This window comes from Chiloscyllium punctatum, chromosome 11 (genome assembly GCF_047496795.1).
Source record: "Chiloscyllium punctatum isolate Juve2018m chromosome 11, sChiPun1.3, whole genome shotgun sequence".
NCBI classification, from domain to species: Eukaryota; Metazoa; Chordata; class Chondrichthyes; order Orectolobiformes; family Hemiscylliidae; genus Chiloscyllium; species Chiloscyllium punctatum.
The window spans coordinates 100,320,841-100,341,420 of record NC_092749.1 but is presented as its reverse complement, the minus strand read 5'-3'; the positions used below and the strand labels follow the sequence as shown (position 1 = coordinate 100,341,420).

General features: G+C 39.4%; 2 protein-coding genes across 2 annotated transcripts in view; one reads left to right on the top strand and one right to left on the bottom strand.

The window, feature by feature from the left end:
* The window catches only part of cfap61 (cilia and flagella associated protein 61), a 250,290-nt gene extending 231,419 nt beyond the window's left edge, over positions 1 to 18,871 (bottom strand). Inside the window, exons 1-6 of the mRNA XM_072581649.1 lie at positions 18,821 to 18,871; positions 16,758 to 16,907; positions 13,347 to 13,497; positions 11,931 to 12,007; positions 4,641 to 4,708; positions 4,401 to 4,524 (exon numbers count right to left, since the gene is read on the bottom strand). Coding sequence (XP_072437750.1) covers positions 4,401 to 4,524; positions 4,641 to 4,708; positions 11,931 to 12,007; positions 13,347 to 13,497; positions 16,758 to 16,900 — 563 coding nt within the window. The 5' untranslated portion in view covers positions 16,901 to 16,907; positions 18,821 to 18,871. The remainder of the gene's footprint in view (positions 1 to 4,400; positions 4,525 to 4,640; positions 4,709 to 11,930; positions 12,008 to 13,346; positions 13,498 to 16,757; positions 16,908 to 18,820) is intronic.
* Positions 18,872 to 18,941: 70 nt separating this feature from the next.
* crnkl1 (crooked neck pre-mRNA splicing factor 1) overlaps positions 18,942 to 20,580 on the top strand; it is a 38,707-nt gene continuing 37,068 nt past the window's right edge. The window contains exon 1 of the mRNA XM_072581410.1: positions 18,942 to 19,125. Coding sequence (XP_072437511.1) covers positions 19,078 to 19,125 — 48 coding nt within the window. The 5' untranslated portion in view covers positions 18,942 to 19,077. The remainder of the gene's footprint in view (positions 19,126 to 20,580) is intronic.

Here is a 20,580-nt window from a genome sequence, read left to right as displayed (position 1 = left end):
CCATAACCCTTGATTCCACTATCCTTGAGAGCTCTATCCAACTTTTTCTTAAATGAATCCAGAGACTGGGCCTCCACTGCCCTCTGGGGCAGAGCATTCCACACAGCCACCACTCTTTGGGTGAAGACGTTTCTCCTCATCTCTGTCTTAAAGGTCGACCCCGTATTTTTAAGCTGTGTCCTTTGGTTTGGCACTCATCCATCAGCGGAAACATGTTTCCTGCCTCCAGAGTGTCCAATCCTTTAATAATCTTATATGTCTCAATCAGATCCCCTCTCAGTCTTCTAAACTCAAGGGTATACAAGCCTAGTCGCTCCAGTCTTTCAGCTTAAGGTAGTCCCGCCATTCCAGGAATTGACCTTGTGAACCTACGCTGCACTCCCTCAATAGCCAGAATGTCTTTCCTCAAATTTGGAGACCAGCACTGCACACAATACTCCAGATGTGGTCTCACCAGGGCACTGTGCAGCTGCAGAAGAACCTCTTTGCTTCTATACTCAATCTCTCTTGTTATGAAGGCCAGCATGCTATTAGCCTTCTTCACTACCTGCTGTACTTGCATGCTTACCTTCATTGACTGGTGTACAAGAACACCCAGATCTCTTTGTACTGCCCCTTTACTTAAATTGATTCCATTTAGGTAGTAATCTACCTTCCTTCTTGCCACCAAAGTGGATAACTATACATCTATCCACACTAAACTGCATCTGCCATGCATCTGACCACTCACCTAACGTGTCCAAATCATAGAGTCATAGAGATGTACAGCATGGAAACAAACCCTTCACTCCAACCCGTCCATGCCGACCAGATATCGCAACCCAATCTAGCCCCACCTGCCAGCACCCGGCCCATATCCCTCCAAACCCTTCCTATTCATATACACATCCAAATGCCTCTTAAATGTTGCAATTGTACCAGCCTCCACCACATCCTCTGGCAGCTTATTCCATACACGTACCACCCTCTGTGTGAAAAAGTTACCCTTAGGTCTCTTTCATATCTTTCCCCTCTCACCCTAAACCTATGCCCTCTAGTTCTGGACTCTCCTACCCCAGGGAAAAGACTTTGTCTATTTATCCTATCCATGCCCCTGATAATTTTGTAAACCTCTATGAGGTCACCCCTCAGCCTCCGACGTTCCAGGGAAACCAGCCTCAGCCTGTTCAGCCTCTCCCTATAGCTCAGATCCTCCAACCCTGGCAACATCCTTGTAAATCTTTTCTGAACCCATGCAATATTTCAACAGTGGCCTAATGAATGTCCTATACAGCCACAACATGACCTCTCAACTCCTGTACTCAACACTCTGACCAATAAAGGAAAGCATACCAAACGCCTTCTTCATCATCCTATCTACCTGCGACTCCACTTTCAAGGAGCTATGGACCTGCACTCCAAGGTCTCTTTGTTCAGCAATACTCCCTAGGACCTCACCACCCTGTAATCTCCTAACATCCTCCTTGCATTTCACCCTGCCATCCAGCTTAGTATCATCAGCAAATTTGCTAATGTTATTACTAATACCATCTTCTATATCATTAATATATATTGTAAAAAGCTGCGGTCCCAGCACTGATCCCTACGGTACCCCACTGGTCATTCCGAAATGGAGCCGTTTATCACTACTCTGTTTCCTGTCAGCCAACCAACTTTCAATCCAAGTTAGTACTTTGCCCCAATAACAGGCGTCATAATTTTGCTCACTAACCTCCTTTGTGGGACTTTATCAAAAGCTTTCTGAAAGTCCAGGTACACTACATCTACTGGATCTCCCTCGTCCATCTTCAGAATTACATCCTCAAAAAATTCCAGAAGATTAGTCAAGCATGATTTCCCCTTCATAAATCCATGCTGACTCTGACCTATCCTGTTACTACTATCCAGATGTGTCGTAATTTCATCCTTTATAATAGACTCCAGCATCTTTCCCACCATTGAAGTCAGACGAACAGGTCTATAATTTCCTGCTTTCTCTCTCCCACCTTTCTTAAAAAGTGGTTCAACATTAGCCACCCTCCAATCCGCAGGAACTGATCCCGAATCTATCGAACTTTGGAAAATAATCACCAACGCATCCACGATTTCTCGAGCCACCTCCTTCAGTACCCTGGGATGTAGACCATCAGGCCCCAGGGACTTATCAACCTTCAGACCTAACAGTCTCTCCAACACCAATTCCTGGCAAATATAAATTCCCTTAAGTTCAGGTCCTTCAGCCACTGTTACCTCAGGGAGATTGCTTGTGCCTTCCCCAGTGAACACAGATCTGAAGTACCAATTCAATTCTTCTGCCATTTCTTTGTTTCCTGTAATATATTCCCCTGTTTCTGTCTTCAAGGGCCCAATTTTAGTCTTAACCATTTTTTTGCTTTTCACATACCTAAAAAAGCTTTTACTATCCTCCTTTATATTTTTGGCCAGTTTACCTTTGTACCTCATTTTTTCTCTGCGTATTTCCTTCTTAGTAATCCTCTGTTGTTCTTTAAAAGCTTCCCAGTCCTCTGTTTTCCCACTTATCTTTGCTATGTTACACTTTTTCTCTTTTAATTTTATATGTTTCTTAACTTCCCTCGTCAGCCACAGCCACCCATGCCTCCTTCTAGGATCTTTCTTCCTTTTTGGATTTCTTCCTTTCTGTGTATAATCTTCTGCATTATACACAGAAATATCTGCCATTGTTCCTCCACTGTCATCCCTGCTAAGGTATTGCACCATTAAACTTTGGCCAGCTCCTCCCTCATAGCTCCATGGTTCCCTTTATTCAACAGAAATATTGTCACTTCTGATTGTACCCTCTCCCTCTCAAATTGCAGATTGAAGCTTATTGTATTATGGTCACTACTTCCCAATGGCTCCTTCACTTCGAGGTCCCTGATCAATTCTGGTTCGTTGCACAATACCAGATCCAGAATTGCCTTCTCCCTGGTAGGCTCCAGCACCAGCTGTTCTAAGAATCCATCTCGGAGGCCTCTTTCTTGAGGTCCAATACCATCCTGATTCTCCCAGTCTACCTGCATGTTGAAATCCCCCGTAACAACTGTAGTAACATCTTAGCGACAGGTGGATTGTTCATGGGAAATGCAGGGTTACAGGGATAGGTAGGGCATTGGGTCTGGGTGGGATACTGTTTGGAGGGCCAGTATGGACCTGATGTGCCAAATAGCTTGCTTCAACACTGTAGATATTCTATGATTCTATGAACTCTTAATAACTTACATTCTGCTTAACACTAGCTTACCACTACCCGTCTCCAGTTCACTGCTTCCCATCTCAGGTTTGTTACTTTCTTTCCAAAAACCACATGCTCATCACTTTCAGTGACCCTTCCACTCACCACATCTTTGCCTCATCCTGTCAGCTCACTGCGTCCCTCCCGACTCCAACTCCCAATAGATCTTTATTGTTACCTGCACCCCAACCTCAATCCTTCCATCATTCAACTGTGGCCTAGATCCTTCATTGATTCTATACCTCTCCCTGAGTTTACTGTCTACAGCTACAGCACTGCCAATCATGGAAAGCTTCCAGCCTCTAATTGTCTAGCTGCTTTTTTTTTGCTGGAGGAAGAGAATGGTAGGGTTTCTGATCTATGGTTTCTAAGTTCTGAAGAAGGCCATCCAATAGTCACTAAGATCGGACAATTTTACCCAATACAGGCAATGTGGGGATTCTGCTGGTTGTCCAACCAGGTAGAGAGACCCTCTTCACCAACATTTAACTCCACCCATAATCTAGGCTAACACTACTGTCCAGTACAAAGTGTGTGCTACATTGCCAGACGTGTTGTTTTATGGAGGATTAATTACACCTAGGCCTAATTTTCCTGCTCACCTGGAAATAAAATATCCCATGGAATTATTTGAAAGGCAGGGGATTTCACCCAAGATTAGAGTGGTGCTGGAAAAGCACAGCAGGTCAGGTAGCATCTGAGGAACAGGAAAATCGACGTTTCAGGCAGAAGCCCTGATGATGAAAAGTCGATTTTTCTGCTCCTCGGATGCTGCCTGACCTGCTGTGCTTTTCCAGCACCACTCTAATCTTGACTCTAATATCTAGTGTCTGCAGTACCCACTTCCACCAAGTTCACCCAAGATTCTAGACAGAATTTATCACTCTACAACACCAGCATAATAGAATGATTAGTTATGTAGATTTTGCTGAGCAAAAATAGATTGTTTAGTGCCTACCCAATAGTATGCATCAGAAAAGATTTACTGAAGGTTCCTCACGTTGTGATAGTTTGAAAATGTGAAACATATTGTAAAATATGAGCTTGTTATTTCCCATATCTTGCTGTTAGTTCAGAATGTGAGTAAATTTAAATCTTAATATCTTTTAGCAAGTCATTGGGAGAAGGCAATTCCTAGAAAGAAGGTATCCATTAGAAGATCCATTACCTGGCCTTTCGAATATGTAGTACTGGAACATAGTCCTTTCTATAACAGATGAAAGCCGAATAGTACACACCATCCACCTTCTTAAATTGCGGCATAGGTGCAAACAAGACAGACACAGCAGGATCTAGTATCAAATAAGACAGATGATTGTTAAATTTATACAAGTAAATAATTTTCAAAACAGACAGTACCTGAAAACGAAGAATAAATTCTGTAACAATTTCTAAAATAATCTTTTACCTAAGGCGACTTTCTTTGGCACAGCAAGGATTATGTAGTGAAGTTCTCGGATGTCATTAAAGACAGTCCTACACAAGTATTGGAAATAAATTAATATTTTTAATTGCACATTCTGACATTGGTTAATGAAGCTCAAGAATAAGAATCAATACATGTCATTAACACCATGTAACATGGTACATATTAGTGCTATCATTTCTACAGGCCTTATCTCAATCATCCACCAAAAACCTCAATACATAACCTGAAGAAATGATGAACATTCGCAAAATTACAAATGGATCTTTTATTTAAGTGTGAAGAAGTGTTAATGAAACTAAAATTGGTATATCACAGACACATAAAAAACAGTATAGTACATAAGATACCAATTAATTCAAATGACAAAATGGAAATTAGTGTACTTTTCTGCTTACTAAATCAAGAGTAAAGTACTGTTTGGCACAAAGTACATGCCCCACTTTCTATCAGTAATCCACATTTCAAGTCTTTTTCCCTCTTTTCTGGAGACTCAACTATGTCTGGAATTGGTTACATTCATTTCAAGCAGATTGCAACTTCAGCCTAAATGGCAGCTGAACTCAAGGCACCAAGCCTGTTGCATGGTTTTCTAAAATGCAGTTTTCTGCAACTTAGACATTTCCACAGCAATTCTCAGCCTGGTTGAATTTTGCTAAAATAATTAAACTAGAGTAACTAGAATTGCAGTTTATTTCACATTTTGTTATTTTCACCCGTACAACCTCTAAAGGAAAAATTGACCAGAAATGAAGGTCTCTGTGATGTAAGGAATTCTAGGTATTATTGAATATGGTGCAAAGACAGAACAAAATATGACAATAATTTAAACAATAGACACTTCTCGAGACACTTCTCACAGGCGACTGACTGTGTGGAGTTTGCACGTTCTCCCCGTGTCTGCGTGGGTTTCCTCCGGGTGCTCCGGTTTCCTCCCACAGTCCAAAGATGTGCAGGCCAGGTGAATTGGCCATGCTAAATTGCCCATAGTGTTAGGTAAGGGGTAAATGTAGATGTAGGGGTATGGGTGGGTTACGCTTCGGCGGGGCGGTGTGGACTTGTTGGGCCGAAGGGCCTGTTTCCACACTGTAAGTAATCTAATCTAATCTAATCTAAGTAATCTAATCTAATCTAATCTAATCTAATAAACATTTCTCTTTTAAACAATATGTGTGATGATGCTGTGGCTATAAGAGGTACACGGCACTTGATATTTGCCTTTAAAATAAGAAAAAGTTAAGAGTCTAGGCCACCTTCTTAAAATATTTTAAGGGAGTCTGGTCTGGTCCATAACAAATTGGGAGCTCGTGCAAGCCCAAAATTTCTAATTAAAGTTGGGTTTAGGATTATTGGACACAGGGGCAGTGAGTGGTAAATGTTAGTGTCTTTTGTCTTGGGTATTGAATTCGGATGGCTTAAACAGGGTGTACCTTGTGTAATAATGGCCCTTTCAGTAACTAAGAGTTTTCTGGGGTGGAAGAAGTCACTGCATGAGTTTTACAGAAAGTGAGCAAGGAAAAGCTTTTGGAATTGGCAGACCAACTGGAATTGGGGTTGCCTTTGTTGTGTGAATAGGGGAGGTAATTACAGCAATAGTTCAACATTTACAATTGCCAGAAGTGCCATCAGAATCTTTGGAAATGGCTAAAATTCTATTGCAAACGAAGCAGCTTGAATTAGAGGCAAAAGAAAAGGAAAGATAGAAGATAAAGGAAGGGAGGAATAGCTCTAGCAGAAGCAGAAAGAGAGAGAGTTTGACCTTCAAAAGTTCGTAATTAGAGAGCAAAGTATAATTAGAAGGGCAGAGATAAAGTGTGAAGGCAGGTTTAGTGATGAGGACAATGATGGACACCAGTCACATTGTAGCCAAATGCCTGGTGGGGATCTGTTTAAACATGTCCAAATGTTATCTGAGTTCAATGAAAAGGATGTAGAAGTCTTTATCATTTAATTTGAGAAAATGGCTAAACAAATGAAATAGCCGGTGACCATGTGCATATTATTGACCAAAACAAAGTTGGTAGGTAGAGCTAGTGAGGTATTTGCATCACTATCAGAAGAGATTTCTGGAGGGTATGAGGAGGTAAAGAAAGCCATCTTCAGTGCATATGACTTAGTATCAGAAGCCGATAGACAATGTTTCAGGAATCTAAGGTGTGACCCTGGTCAAACAGACATTGAGTTTGAAAGGATCCAACAAAGTAATTTTGATAGGTGGATAAGGGCATTGAAAATAGATCAAACATATGATGCTCTTGGAGAGATGATTACGTTGGAAGAGTTCAAAAATTCAGATCGTGAAGTGGTGAGAACTCATGTGGAAGAGCAGATAGGAGTTAAAACTGCAAGATTAGCAGTGGAAATGGTCAATGATTATAAGTTGGTTCACAACTCAAATTTTGGCTTCTGATATCAACTTTGATCTGTGAGGCAGAGAAGTTGGGGAAAAGAGAATTTCTCAAGTGATGGGAAAAGGAGATCTCATTAAAGATAACATATCCCAGGGTAAAAACAGAAACCCATGAGGGAGAAAGAGAAGTAAAAAAGCTCAGGTGTTTTCACTGCAATAATGTAGGACATATGAAGTTGCACTATTGGTGGTTTACAAAAAGCAATGGGAAGATAGATGTGGGAAAATAGGATAAGCTACTGGGCTTTGTTGAAGTGGTAAAGGAAAGCACAGTGGAGCTACAAAGCTGCAACAGAATGTACAACCTGGTCAGGGGTTGGTTGAGAAGGAAGTGTCAGATCTCCTTAGATAATTTACTTGCGCAGGCAGGTTTACTTGTATATGCCAGGAGGAGCAGGTAAAGAAATTAAAATTTTAAGAGATTTGGGACCATGTCAATCTTTGATGGTGAGAGATCAGGAGATATATAATTCAGGAATATTGCCAGAAAAAGTGGTAATATGTGGAATTCATGGTGAGATGTGAAGTGCTCCATTATATAAAGTGAAGTTGGACAGTCTGGTGGAAAAGTGGTGGTAGGAGGACGCAAGAAACTCTCAGCTCCAGAAATACAATGTGTCCTTGGCAACAATACAGCTGGATCACAAGTGGGAGTGATGCCTACTGTGATTGAAAAGCCAGTGGAAAATCACTTGAGGTATTACATGAAGTATATCCTAGGATGTTTCCCGACTGTGTGGTAACAAGGTCACAAAGAGGAGAAATCAAAGAATAAAGATAAGGAAATTTAAGTTCAGTTGTCAGAGACTATGTTTGACTAGGTTAAGAAAAAACAAGAACAGGTGGAAGGACAAAGTGGATATTTTTAGTGCGGAGAAGTTAATTGAATTACAACAGGAAGATAAAAAACTGAAGCAGATGTATCAAAAAGCAGACACAGAAGAAGAATCTGAGGTACCCCAGACTGTTACTATCTTAAAAATGATGTTTTGATGAGGCAATTGAGACCATTACATATTCAGACGGATGATAAACGGGCAGAAGTTCATAACGTTGTATTATCGTTGAGTTGGAGGTTGTAGAAAGAAGGTGATGCGAAAAGCAAATGAATTACCAGGAGGAGATCATTTGGGAGTAAGGAAAACTCAAGCCAAAATACTAAAGCATTTTTATTGGTCTGGACAGCATAAAGATGTGGTTAAATTTTGACGGACATGCCATGTGTGACAGGTAATTGGAAAACCTCAGGCAATGATAAAACTAGCACCCATTCCTGCATTTGAGGAACCTTTTAGAAGGGTCTTCATTGACGGCGCAGAACTCCTACTTAAAACAAAAAGTGGAAATCTGTATTTGTTCACGAGATTTCAAGAGGCTATTCCATTTCGCAATATCACAACTAATAAGACAGTAGAAGAGTTACTCAATGTTTTTAATGGACATGGACTCACCACAGCGATACAATCAGATCAAGGGTTAAATTTTACATCAAAATTATTTAAGATAGTTATGGAAAGCTTAAGGATAAAACAACTCAAATCCACAGCAGAATCACATGGAGCATTAGAACAGTGGCATTTAAAGACCATGTTGAGGGCATATAGTCAAGACTATCCAGAGGTTTGGGATAAAGGAATTTTATTTACCCTATTTGCAATGAGGAATGCAACTAATGAATCTACTAAATTCAGGCCATTTGAATTAGCTTTTGGCATGAGGTAAGAGGACCACTGAAACTAATTAAGGAGAAATTGGTGAGTCAGAGTTTAGAGTCACATATTTGGACAATGTGTCAAATTTTAGGGAAAGATTAAATAGAGCAGGTGAGTTGGTTAGATAGCATTTAAAAGTAGCACAGCATGTGATGAAACAGAAAGTAGACTAGAAATCAAAAATTTGCAATTTTGCTAGTGAGGATAAAGTGTCAGTGTTACTTCCAGTGGTAGATGAACCGTTAAAAGTAAGGTTTAGTGGGCCTAATCAAATCGAATTTGAGTGAGGTAAATTATTTGATAAAAGTGCCAGATAGAAAGAAATCTCACAGAATGCATTGTGTGAATATGCTGAAAAGATTTTGATAACGAAGGAAAGCTAAAGAAGAATATGTTACTGGTTACAGAGTGAAGAAACAAATTCAGATGATTCTGAATTGGACATTCCCCAAATTAAATTGGACAATGAGGAAGTTTTCAAAAATTGGGATAAATTATTGAGTTAGCTTCCAGACGAAAATTTAAATAACCTGAAAGGTCATTACAATCTCATGGAGAGATATATGGGAATAAGCTGGGAAGTACTAAATTAATCATGCAAGGTATAGATATAGGAAATGCTGTTCCAGTTAAACAACATCCTTATACTCTTAACTCTCTAAACTTGACACAGGTTCAAAAAGAGATTGAACACATGCTCAAAAACAACATAATAGAAGTGAGTTGCTGTGATTGGAGCTCACCCATAGTAATAGTGCTAATTCCAGATGGTACCCAACAATAATGTGTGGACTGTTATAAAGTCAATGCAGTTAAAAAGTCTGATTCATATTCTATTGCATGTTTGGAAGACTGTATTGAGAAGGTAGGACAAGCAACCTATATTTATAAGTTGGACTTGTTCAGATGGTACTGGCGGGTACCTTTATCCAAAAGAGCAAAGATAATTTTGGCTTCCTAGACACCGAATGGACTATAGCAATTTAAAGTCATGCCATTTGGCATGAAAAATGCACCACCCACATTGGGGCGACACGGTGGCTCAGTGTTAGCGTTAGGAGGGAAATAGTTCTGAGTGGACTACTCTTCGGAGGATCAGTGTGGACTGGTTGGGCCGAAGGGCCTGTTTCCACACTGTAGGTAATCTAAATCTAAATCATTTCAAAGCCTAACTAATAAAGTCATTTCTGGTTTATCCAATTGTGTGGTACACTTCAATAATGTGGTGATTTTTAGTCACACGTGGAAAGAACATTTGCAGCATCTCTCAGAATTGTTCCATAGACTTTGGGAAGCAGACTTGGTGATCAACCTGGCTAAGAGTAAGTTTGCAAAACCCAAGTCACATTTATGGGCCATTTTACTGGATATTGGCAAATGGCCCCACAGGACGTGAAGGCAAATATTACTGGGAGGTTTCCTTAACCATCAATGAAGAGGGTGCTATCTATGATTTCTAGGATTGATGTTTTTTATTGGAGGTTAGTACTGAATTTTAGAAGTGTGCTCCGCTGACTGATTTACTGAAGAAGTGCAGAAAATTTCAGTGGACAGAGAATTGTCAGAAGGCATTTGACAGGCTGAACGCTGTGTTAATCACTGTCCTAGTGTTAGTCACACCTAATTATGTAAAATCATTCAAGATGGCTATTTACACATGTGATGTGGGTGTTGGTGCTGTACTCTTGCAAGAAGATGATGAGAAGATAGAAAGACCTACTGGGTATTTTTCCAGAAAACTAAATAATCATCAAGGAAAATATTGCATGACTGAGAAGGGGGCCTTCAGCATTACAGCATTTGGTGTTGGCGTTACAATGTTTCAACATTTGTATTACCAGTAACTGTGCCTGAGACAATTGTATATATTGATCATTATGCCTGAAAACTCTTGGAGCAGTTTAAAGAAAAAAATTCCAGACTGGTTAAATGGACCTATTCTTGCAGTTATTCAATTTGAAAATTATACACATGGCAGGACACGAGGATAATCACTGATGCGTTGTCACAACTTTGAATGAGGAAGACGGAATCATTCAGTGGCAGGAATAAACAGACTGAAATAGCTTGTAGTAGTGAATATTTGCATGCATAGAGTCAATTTAATGTATATGTATTGTAGTGTACTAATAGCATAAGATTAAGGGTCTTTAAAAATAAAGCCACCTTTGTATATTGAATGTTCATTTCTTTTAAGGGAATGTGGTGTTACAATGCTGTGGCTTTAAGAGGTGTATCTTGTCTTGGTTTCTTTGAAGAGAGAGATTGAACGAGAGGTGATGAACTGTTTTTGGTAACGTAAGCAGCTTATGAGGCCATAGGGTTTTTTAAAATGTTCGAACAATAGAAGCAGCTTGGATGGGTTTGGCAGCTCTCAGTGACCAGGATTTCTAGGGTTTTTTTTAGCTTTTGGGTTCAGTAGAAGCTGCTGGAGTTTTGAAGAAGTAAAAGCTATCTTTTTCCCCTTCTCTTAGTTACAGCTAGAAGTCTGGGTTTTTCTTCCTACTGTAGATATTCCATATGAAAAAATCTGTTTTCTGGATTTGCCTTTTTGCCCAAAGGATGTACTTGTGGGATATTACTATATTGCAACAGTTAATTAGTAATACTACTGTATCTATTCTGTTAAATTTTCCAATAGCATTACGTTATTCTAAGTTGCTCTTTTTTGTTGCACCTTAACTATAATATTTGAATAAATATTTGCTTAACACCAAGTAGTTTGACCAGTCGCATTGCATCTGGAAAATGGCACCTTACAATAGCCTTTAAAATAGGAATGCATTTGGGTCTAGGCTACCTCCTTAAAATAGTTTGGGGGTCTGGCCTGTTCAAACACTGTGCAATGTCATTTTATCCTTTCTAAGATACTTAACAGTAAGCAATGATATTTAACAATTCTTAGAAAGGATAAAATGACATTGCACAGATCATTTGTCCACTTGCCCTTCAAGTCTCAAAGTTATTTTTGTAATATTCTCCCTGAGTCCCTAGCATGACAACATGTGTCCGAGGTAGATTTGATCAACACCTTTGCAAGTAACTGATTATTCTACAGCTTTGCAAAGATTTTCTTACATAGTGCCTGAGTGTATCCATAGTGGAATGAATGATTTACCCACAGTTAAGAATTATTAACACACAACCTACCTGACAATCTCTCTAGCACAACCACCTGCGACTCTTGATTTTGTCACAAGCAAATGTAAAAAAAGGGTGTTCAAAGGCTGTCAAAATGTAAAAAAAATGCTGTATGTGAACATAACTCACCCAATGAAATATCCATTAAAAAATTAAAGAAAGTCAGTGATATTTTATCACATTTATCCACAGTCTATAGATGTAATACTTAGAGATGCCAGAAACCAGAGACCGCACACTCTTGACACAATAAGGGTTTGTCAATCTACACAAAGCATATTGCAGGTAACATTCGTATCATTGTAACTCACAATTCACAATGTCTAGTCACACGTTAAAGTGAAATTTATAGATTTCCCAATAAATGGTAATTGTTATATCATTGCAAAGTAGAAGGCATTGGACAAGGAAATGGGGAAATAGATTGGGAAGATGAAAGAGAGTAAAGATGAACAGAAAGGAGTGGCAAGATAATAAAGGTGAAGGGAAAGCAGAGGAGAGTTATGCAGGGTATTTAATTTAAAAGAAAAGAAATGAGGGGCACAGGTAGAATGGGAGAGAAAGCAGAAAGAAAGTGATGTTGGGGAAACTGCATTTTGGAAAAATAGGAGGAAGGCAGAAAGAAAGTAGAGGCAGGAAATATGGCAGGAAGGGGCAAGAAAGAAGGAAAAGAAGGAAGGATAAAGCAGGAGTAAGTAAGTCAAAAGCAAATCCAAGATAAAAAGGAAGGAATGGAGAAAGCATGTGAATTCAAGAATAGGGACAGAGAGACAAAAGAGGATTAGAAATTTCAGGAAATTAAAAAGATTTTGAACTTTGCATAGGTTTTCTTCTTAACAGACATCTTTAGATTTAAAATACTCTGCATTTTTATTATATTAAAAAAGACTAATCTTGGAAATGCTTGATGCTGGGCTGGGCAGTGTACAGAGGGGAGTAGATAAGGATGATAAATATATGTAATATGCAAACATAACTCAGCTGTAGAAAGAATGAAAATACTTAGGGAAAGAAGTAGTAGAGGAAAATAATTCAGTTGGGGCGTGGCTGAGAATTGTTTGGGGAGATAGCCAGAGGTAAAAGTCTGGGAAACAGGTATAAGAGTGGGGTTCCAAATTAAGTGAAATAACATTTAATTTTTATTAACGACCCTTAAATTCTTGGGACAACACTGTTGCTGCCACCAAATGTATTGGTACCAAATTTACTATTAGGAGAGTAGAAAATCACACTGCAGTAATGGCTAGATCTTTGTGAGCTTTGTGTTTAAATGTGAGCAATTTCCTTAACTGCTCACTGCAAAGTCCACAACAGTGAATTCATCAACACAAAACATATTTACTGTGGTTGTGAAATTATTTTGTCATTGCAGTACATATTGAATCCCACATTCAGAATTATTATTATTTTCAGATTTCAACTCACTGTACATTTTGAACTAGGACCATATGTATGTAGCCATGGTTCCCAGTTGTCTTTTTCAACAGCCTCAATATTTGGATAATCCAAGAAAGCAGCATGAGCTAAGACATCTTTCTTCTCATTTTCCACTGTCAAAGCAAGATTTGCTTTTTCGCTGGAGGTGCAAGGAAATAAAACAGAACTCTTAAAGAAATTCTGATCTTGCATTCATTCAGTAACTAAAATGCTTTAATGACCTCAGTCATCTCAAAGCACTTTATAGCATACAAGCCACTTTTGAAGTGTAACCACTACTTAATATATGAAAACCAGTATGCACAAAACAAGGTCCCACACACAGCAATGATATGATGTCCAGATAATTTATTTTGTTGGATTTTGTTTTGTACAAACGGGCGATGACACCATCAAACACATTCCTTTCCCCTCTGCTGGAATGGTATAAAGTAAAATCTTAAGAATATTTAGCTAAATACAAGCAACATTAATAACAAAACAGATAAGTTGATGGCACTTTAATTGCCATGGGTGATTTTAATCTGTGTTGACTGGACAAATCAGATTGGCAAAAGTAACATGGAAGACAAATTTGTAGACTGCGTCAGGAATTGTTTCTTTGAGCAATATGTTGGAGGACCTATTTGAGAACAGGTTGTTTTACACCTATAATGTATGATGAAATTAGATGAATGAGATCTTAGAGTTCGGAGTCTTGGGGGTGGTGGTGGCAGTCACAACATGCTGGAATTTCAAATTCAGTGTGCAGATAAGCAACTCAGGTGTCCAACCAGTATCATCAACTTGAAAAAAAAATTATGGTGGTGTGAAAAAAAGAGTTGCTAAAGCAACTGGGAAATAGACGTAAGGGAAAGTCAGTGGATGAGCAGTGGCAGATGTTTAAGCAGATATTTCACAATGCTGAGCAAAAGTTTATTCCAGTCAAAAAGAAGGACTTGAGAACCATGAACCAACAATGGTTAACAACAATAGTCAAGGAGAATAACCAATCATAAACTAATGTTGAGAAAACAACAAAGACTAATTATGGGCCAGGAGATTAGGAAGTTTTAGGAACCAACAGCATATGACTAAAAAGCTATTAAAAGAGGACGAAATTGATGATGACAGTAAACTGACAAGAAAATGAATGGCTAGAGCTTTTTCTACAAAAAGAAAAATAGTAGCTAAAGGAGTTTGGGACCCCAAAAGATGCAACTGGGGAATTAATAACAGGGAATAGGGTTTCGGCACTTAAAAGCAATATTTTGCGTCAGTCTTCATAAACACCCCCAAAATATAATAGATAACCAAAGTGCTAATGGGATAAAAAATCTTGTCACAGTCTCTATCATAAGTGAAAATGTTATTGACAAACTAATGAAACCAAAGGCAGACAAATCACCAAGACCTGATCCAAGGTTTCAAAATAAATGATTACAGAGATAATGGAGGCATTGGCCAAAATATTCTAAAACACACCCTGAGTGACGGGAACCATGAATATCATGTTCCTGTTCAAGGAGGAAGGGAGATAGAAAGCAGGAAAGTACATGCTAGTTAGCCTAACATCTGTCATTGGGAAAGTGTCAGAGTCCATTATTAAGAGAAATGCTGGAGTCCATTATTAGCAGGACATTTAGAAAAGCTTAATGCAATCAAGCAAGTTCAACATGGTTTTGTGAAAGGGAAATCTGCTTGGCAAAATTGTTAGAGTTCATTGAGAGCAAGCAAAGTTGATAAAAATGAACTGGTAGACGTAGTGTATTTAGATTTCCACAGAAGGTGCCCTAGAAAATGTTGTTGCACAATATAGCAGTTCACTGTACTGTGAGTAATGCATTAGTATGGATTGAGGATTGGTTTACACATAGAAGACGGGCATTTGGAATTAACAGGACATTTTCAGGTTGGAAGTATGTAACTATTGGAGTGCTATGTGGATAGGTCCTAGGACTTCAATTCTTAACGATCTGTATTAATAACTTTTGGTGGGGGGCTAATGTTGTATGTATCCACAGTTACTGATGATACAAAAGTAGTTGGGAGGTCATGCTGTGATGAGGACATAAATATTTGCAAGGGGATAGCAATAAGTTGACTGAGTAGGCAAAACACTTGGCAGATTGAGTTTAATATAGGAAATTGGAGATCATATACTTTGCCATGCAGTCTACCAAAAGGTAGACTATTACTTAAATAGAGAAAAAATTCAAAAAATTGCAGTAAAAAGTGATCTTGTAAACAAAATATAAAAAGTAAGCTTGCGGCAAGTAATTAAGAAGGCAAAGGGAATTTTGGACTTCATTACCAGGGAGTTGGAGCTTAAAAATAAGGAAGTCTTATTACAACTGTAGACGGTATTGGTGAGGCCATACCCTGGAGTTCTGTCTTGGCCCTTATATTTCAGAAAGGATATACCAGTATTGGAGGCGCTCAAAAAAGATTCATTGGCTGATTCCTGGGATGAAAGGATTGACTTAATAGAGATGGCCAAACAGGTTAGGATTTACAAACAGAAGGGATAATTTTATTAAAGTGCTCAAAATTCCAAGGATCTTGACAGGGCAGATATTGAAAAGATGCTTTCACTAGAGGGAGAATCTCAAACTTGGGAACATTGTTACATGGAAAGAGAATATTTATTTAAAAATGTGATGTGAAGGGATTTATTTTCTCAGAAGATAGTGAATGGCTGGAATTCTCTACCAGAGAGTTGTAGAGGTTTGATCATTGAAATGTTGAAAGGGAGGCTAGATAGATTTTAGAACTATTGGGAATTGAGAGCTACAAGGAGATGATATGAAACAGAAGTTGACGCCTGCACAGATTAGCCATAATCTTACTGACTGGCAGGGCGAATGTGAGGAGCCAAATGTCTACTCCTACTTTTATTTCTTTTGTTCTTATATTTTCCTTGCAGATGCCCCCACATGTTCCACTTCTTCCCTGGCTTTGCACTTGCTTATATATTATTAAATCTCTAGCTTCTTCCAGATCCGATGCAAGGTGATCAACAATAAACATTAATTCCGTTTATATCCCTGCAAACTATTCTTGACTTGTTGGGATTTTCCCCCAACAAGTTCTACTTATATTTTGTAACAGATTGCCTTTAAGTTGTAGAATAGCACAGAAAATGACAATATGATAGGACAAAGTAAACTCTGAAATGGATGCTTGCCTGTTAATCTCATTGATTTAGTTTGTAATAATTCATGAATCGCCTTGGTACATGATGATAAAGATTAAAGGAAATTCAGATGCAATTTGAGTTATAATTATTTCCACCGTAGCTTTTTATCCTTAGTTGTACTGTTGCACCTAATCACTGTAAAATGCATATTAGCTCTGTACACTTCAATGAAAACAGCTTTTCTAAGGCCTTATTAATGGACATTCTTTACATATACATACAGCAGGTAGAAGATATTAATTCTTCCAAACATGGCTGTCGTACTGGGGGTGAACAGTTTCACAATCTGATGTGCATCTTGAGATTCTGATCGTCTGACATTTATTACTAGACTTCCTCCACCTGAAGCATATATTGTTGTCATTGTTGCTCTGGAAAAGAGTGTACAGATAAGGAATGGAAATTATAGCATGTCATGAGGTAATGAAAATATTTACTCAGGGTCATAACAGCTGCAATTAGACAGAACAATATTTTCAGTCACAGGTATCAATGGCAAAAATTGAAAGGATATGATAATCTTGTGCAAAAATTGTCAAACAAAATTTTGAGCTACAATAACCACTACAGATCTAAGGAGCTAAATAAATGACTAGGCATTACAATTTAAAATTAAAATGATATTACTATATCATTAGAGGCGGAGATAATAGATAAGGTTATCAAAAACATCTTGCTAATTATCTCTCCTATCCTGTTTGATGTCCTGTGAACTATGTACTGACACTTCAAAATAGTCACTAAAATGAAGCGAAAAAGATATAAATATAAATTGTCAATGTTACTTAGGTCATTTTTATTTATTCTCAGAATGTGGTTGACACCAACAACTTTTGTGAATTCCTAGTTATCTTGTGTGATCACTGAAGGCCTTCTCTTTGAAACATTTCAGCCCTTGAGATGCTGGTGATCCATAATGGTTTTAGGTACATTCTAGAAGGCTGCTCTATGAATGAGGAAAAACAATGATAACATGGGTCTTCTTCACAACATAACTTCTTCTGAATTATGAGGAATCATATGTGACTTGTGAATCAACTCTGATGTTATGCCTTCTGCTAATTCCAAAACTTTATAGCCAGTCACACTACCACATCTCACAGATTTTGCCTCAAAGCTGAATTGTATCTAACCACAATTAGGAAAAAGGATTGGAGAAATAGAGATAACGCATGGATTAAATTACATATTGCACATAATAATTCTATAGGCTATAAATAACACATTTCTTCAAGTTTGTTGGTATATACCCTTAAAATATACTGAATAAAACTGAAGCAACCTGCAGGTCAGGCACATCTGTAGAGACAGAAGGACAGTTATTCATTCCCAGAAAGAATAAACAGTAAAAGCTGCAAATAACACATAATGGTCAGATTTGTCTTGAGTATTTCACAATAATGTGGAGCTGCCAGTGTTGCACTGGGGTGGACAAAGTCAGAAGTCACACGACTCCAAGTTATAGTTCAACAGGTTTATTTGAAATCACAAGTTTTAGAGTGTTGCTCCTTTGTCAAACAAAGTCTATTGTTAGGGTGAAGTGGAAGGAAGTACACAGGCATAGAATTTATAGGTCGAGAGATAATGGCAAGATAGTTCCAGGCAATTAAGAGTGTCAAAAGTACAAATAATATGAGTTGAATGTCGACAGGCCGAATAACGTTTTTGCAATTGATCAAAAGTTTCAAACGGTGTGAATAAAGTGTCAACAGCTGATAGTAAGTGAAGGGGTGACCTACGATCTGATTGATTACTTCATCTGACAAAGGAGCAACACCCCAAAAGCTTGTGGGTTTGAATAAACCTGGTATTGTGCAACTTTTGGCTATTTCAAAATGAACACTCAATAAGAGCGGTACTCTCATTTCTAAGTATTACTGCTTTCTCTCTAAATAAAAACCGAAAGAACTGCGAATGCTCTAAATCAGAAACAAAAAACAGAAGTTGCTGGAAAAGCTCAGCAGGTCTGGCAGCATCGGTGGAGAAAAATCAGAGTTAACTTCGGGTCCAGCGACCCTTCGTTCGGACTCTGAAGAAGGGTCACTGGTGTCGAAACGTTGCTTTCTCTTTACAGAGATGCTAACAGCCCGGTTGAGCTCACAGTCCAGCAATTTCTGTTGTTGTTCAGATCTCCAGCCTCCGCAATTCTTTGTTTTATTGTTGAATTTAGCCAAGTCTGAGCTCACCTTTATCAGCCTCTGCCCCCCGCAGAATAATAAAATTTTGCCTTCTCCCAGATAGAAGAAGAAGTCACCCAACTTCTTTTTTAAAAAGTAAAACAAACCTGCGCCACTGCCACAGCCTTCGCGACCGGGAAGCCACAAGATGCCTTAGCAACGCGGCGCTCCGGTACCATGGCAACTGCCGTCGGTACCACGTGGTTGTGCTGTCGGGTCGGAGGTCACGGCGCGGGAGGCCCGGATGTTTGCTGGGCTGCTGTCGTAGTTGACAGTGACTGTTTTATTTTAGTGCTCGCGTTTTACTTTGAGTTGGCAAAAGAGCGATTGAAGAGAGTGGGGAAAGAAAAACGACGGCCGGAAAATGGCTTCGACCGCCGCTGGAAAGCAGCGAATTCCTAAAGTGGCGAAGGTAACCAGCGCCTTGCTAGAACTGTGTTGGGCCCAGTCAGGCTTTGTAGGAATTGACAAACACCGACATTTATTCTTGACCGACATCAGCAACCTGATGGCCTTGCGGTTAAGATCAGGACGTTTAAAGGTTGGCACAGGGACCATGCTGTTCCTTCCCTTCTCCCAACACATTTGCTTGCTGCGAGTTGAAAATTGCTCCCTACTCCTCCTTGTTTCCTTCAGAGGAAGGATTTGCATTTCTATATCACCTTTCTTGGAGATCAAGATAACTTTAAAGTATATTAGCTGAAATTACTCTGAGTAAAACCTTGTTACCATTGGAACCCAAGCTGGACAATATGTGCAAATATAAATTGGTCAACTAACTTCATATGTTTTGCTGAATGCCCCTGCTGGCCCAGAAAAGTTCAGTGGCAAGTACAGTTACTTCTTCGATGGTCATAAGATCTGGGCCAAAGTTTTGAATTAAAATCCTTCACCACATTTGAATTTTTGTTTTCCAGTCTTCTTGTTACTGCATGCACTTGGTTTTGTTTTTAAATGATTTCCATACCCTGATCTTGAAACAAATATAGAAACCAATTCACACTCGTAATGCTGGTGTCATATTTGATCCCAAACAGTTCCTCCAACTATACATCTGTACTAAGGCTACCTGTTTCCAACCCCATAATATAGCTCAATTCTGTTCTTAAAAATGTGTTGCTGGAAAAGCGCACAGGTCAGGCAGCATCAAAGGAGAAGGAGAATCGACGTTTCGGGCATAAGCCCTTCTTCAGGAATGAGGAGGGTGTGCCAAGCAGGCGAAGATAAAAAGTAGGGAGGAGGGACTTGGGGGAGGGGCGTTGGGAATGCGATAGGTGGAAGGAGGTTAAGGTGAGGGTGATAGGCTGGAGAGGGGTTGGGGGCAGAGAGGTCAGGAAGAAGATTGCAGGAAAAGAAGGCGGTGCTGAGTCTGAGGGTTGAGACTGAGAAAAGGTGGGGGGAGGGGAAATGAGGAAGCTGGAGAAATCTGCATTTATCCCTTGTGGTTGGAAGGTTCCTAGGCGGAAGATGAGTCGCTCTTCCTCCAGGCGTCGTGTTGCCATGGTCTGGCGATGGAGGAGTCTAAGGACCTGCATGTCCTTGGCGGAGTGGGAGGGGGAGTTAAAGTGTTCAGCCACGGGGTGCTTTTTTTTTAGTCAGTCATCCGAGATAGAGATGGAGAGGTCTAGGAAGGGGAGGGAGTAGTCTGAGACGGTCCAGGTAAATTTGAGGTCGGGGTGGAAGGTGTTAGTAAAGTGGATGAACTGTTCAACCTCCTCGTGGGAGCACGAGGTTGCGCCGATACAGTCATCAATGTAGCGGAGGATGTCCGAGATAGAGACGGAGAGGTCCAGGAAGGGGTTGTCCGAGATGGAGGCGGAGAGGTCCAGGAAGGGGTTGTCCGAGATGGAGGCGGAGGGGTCCAGGA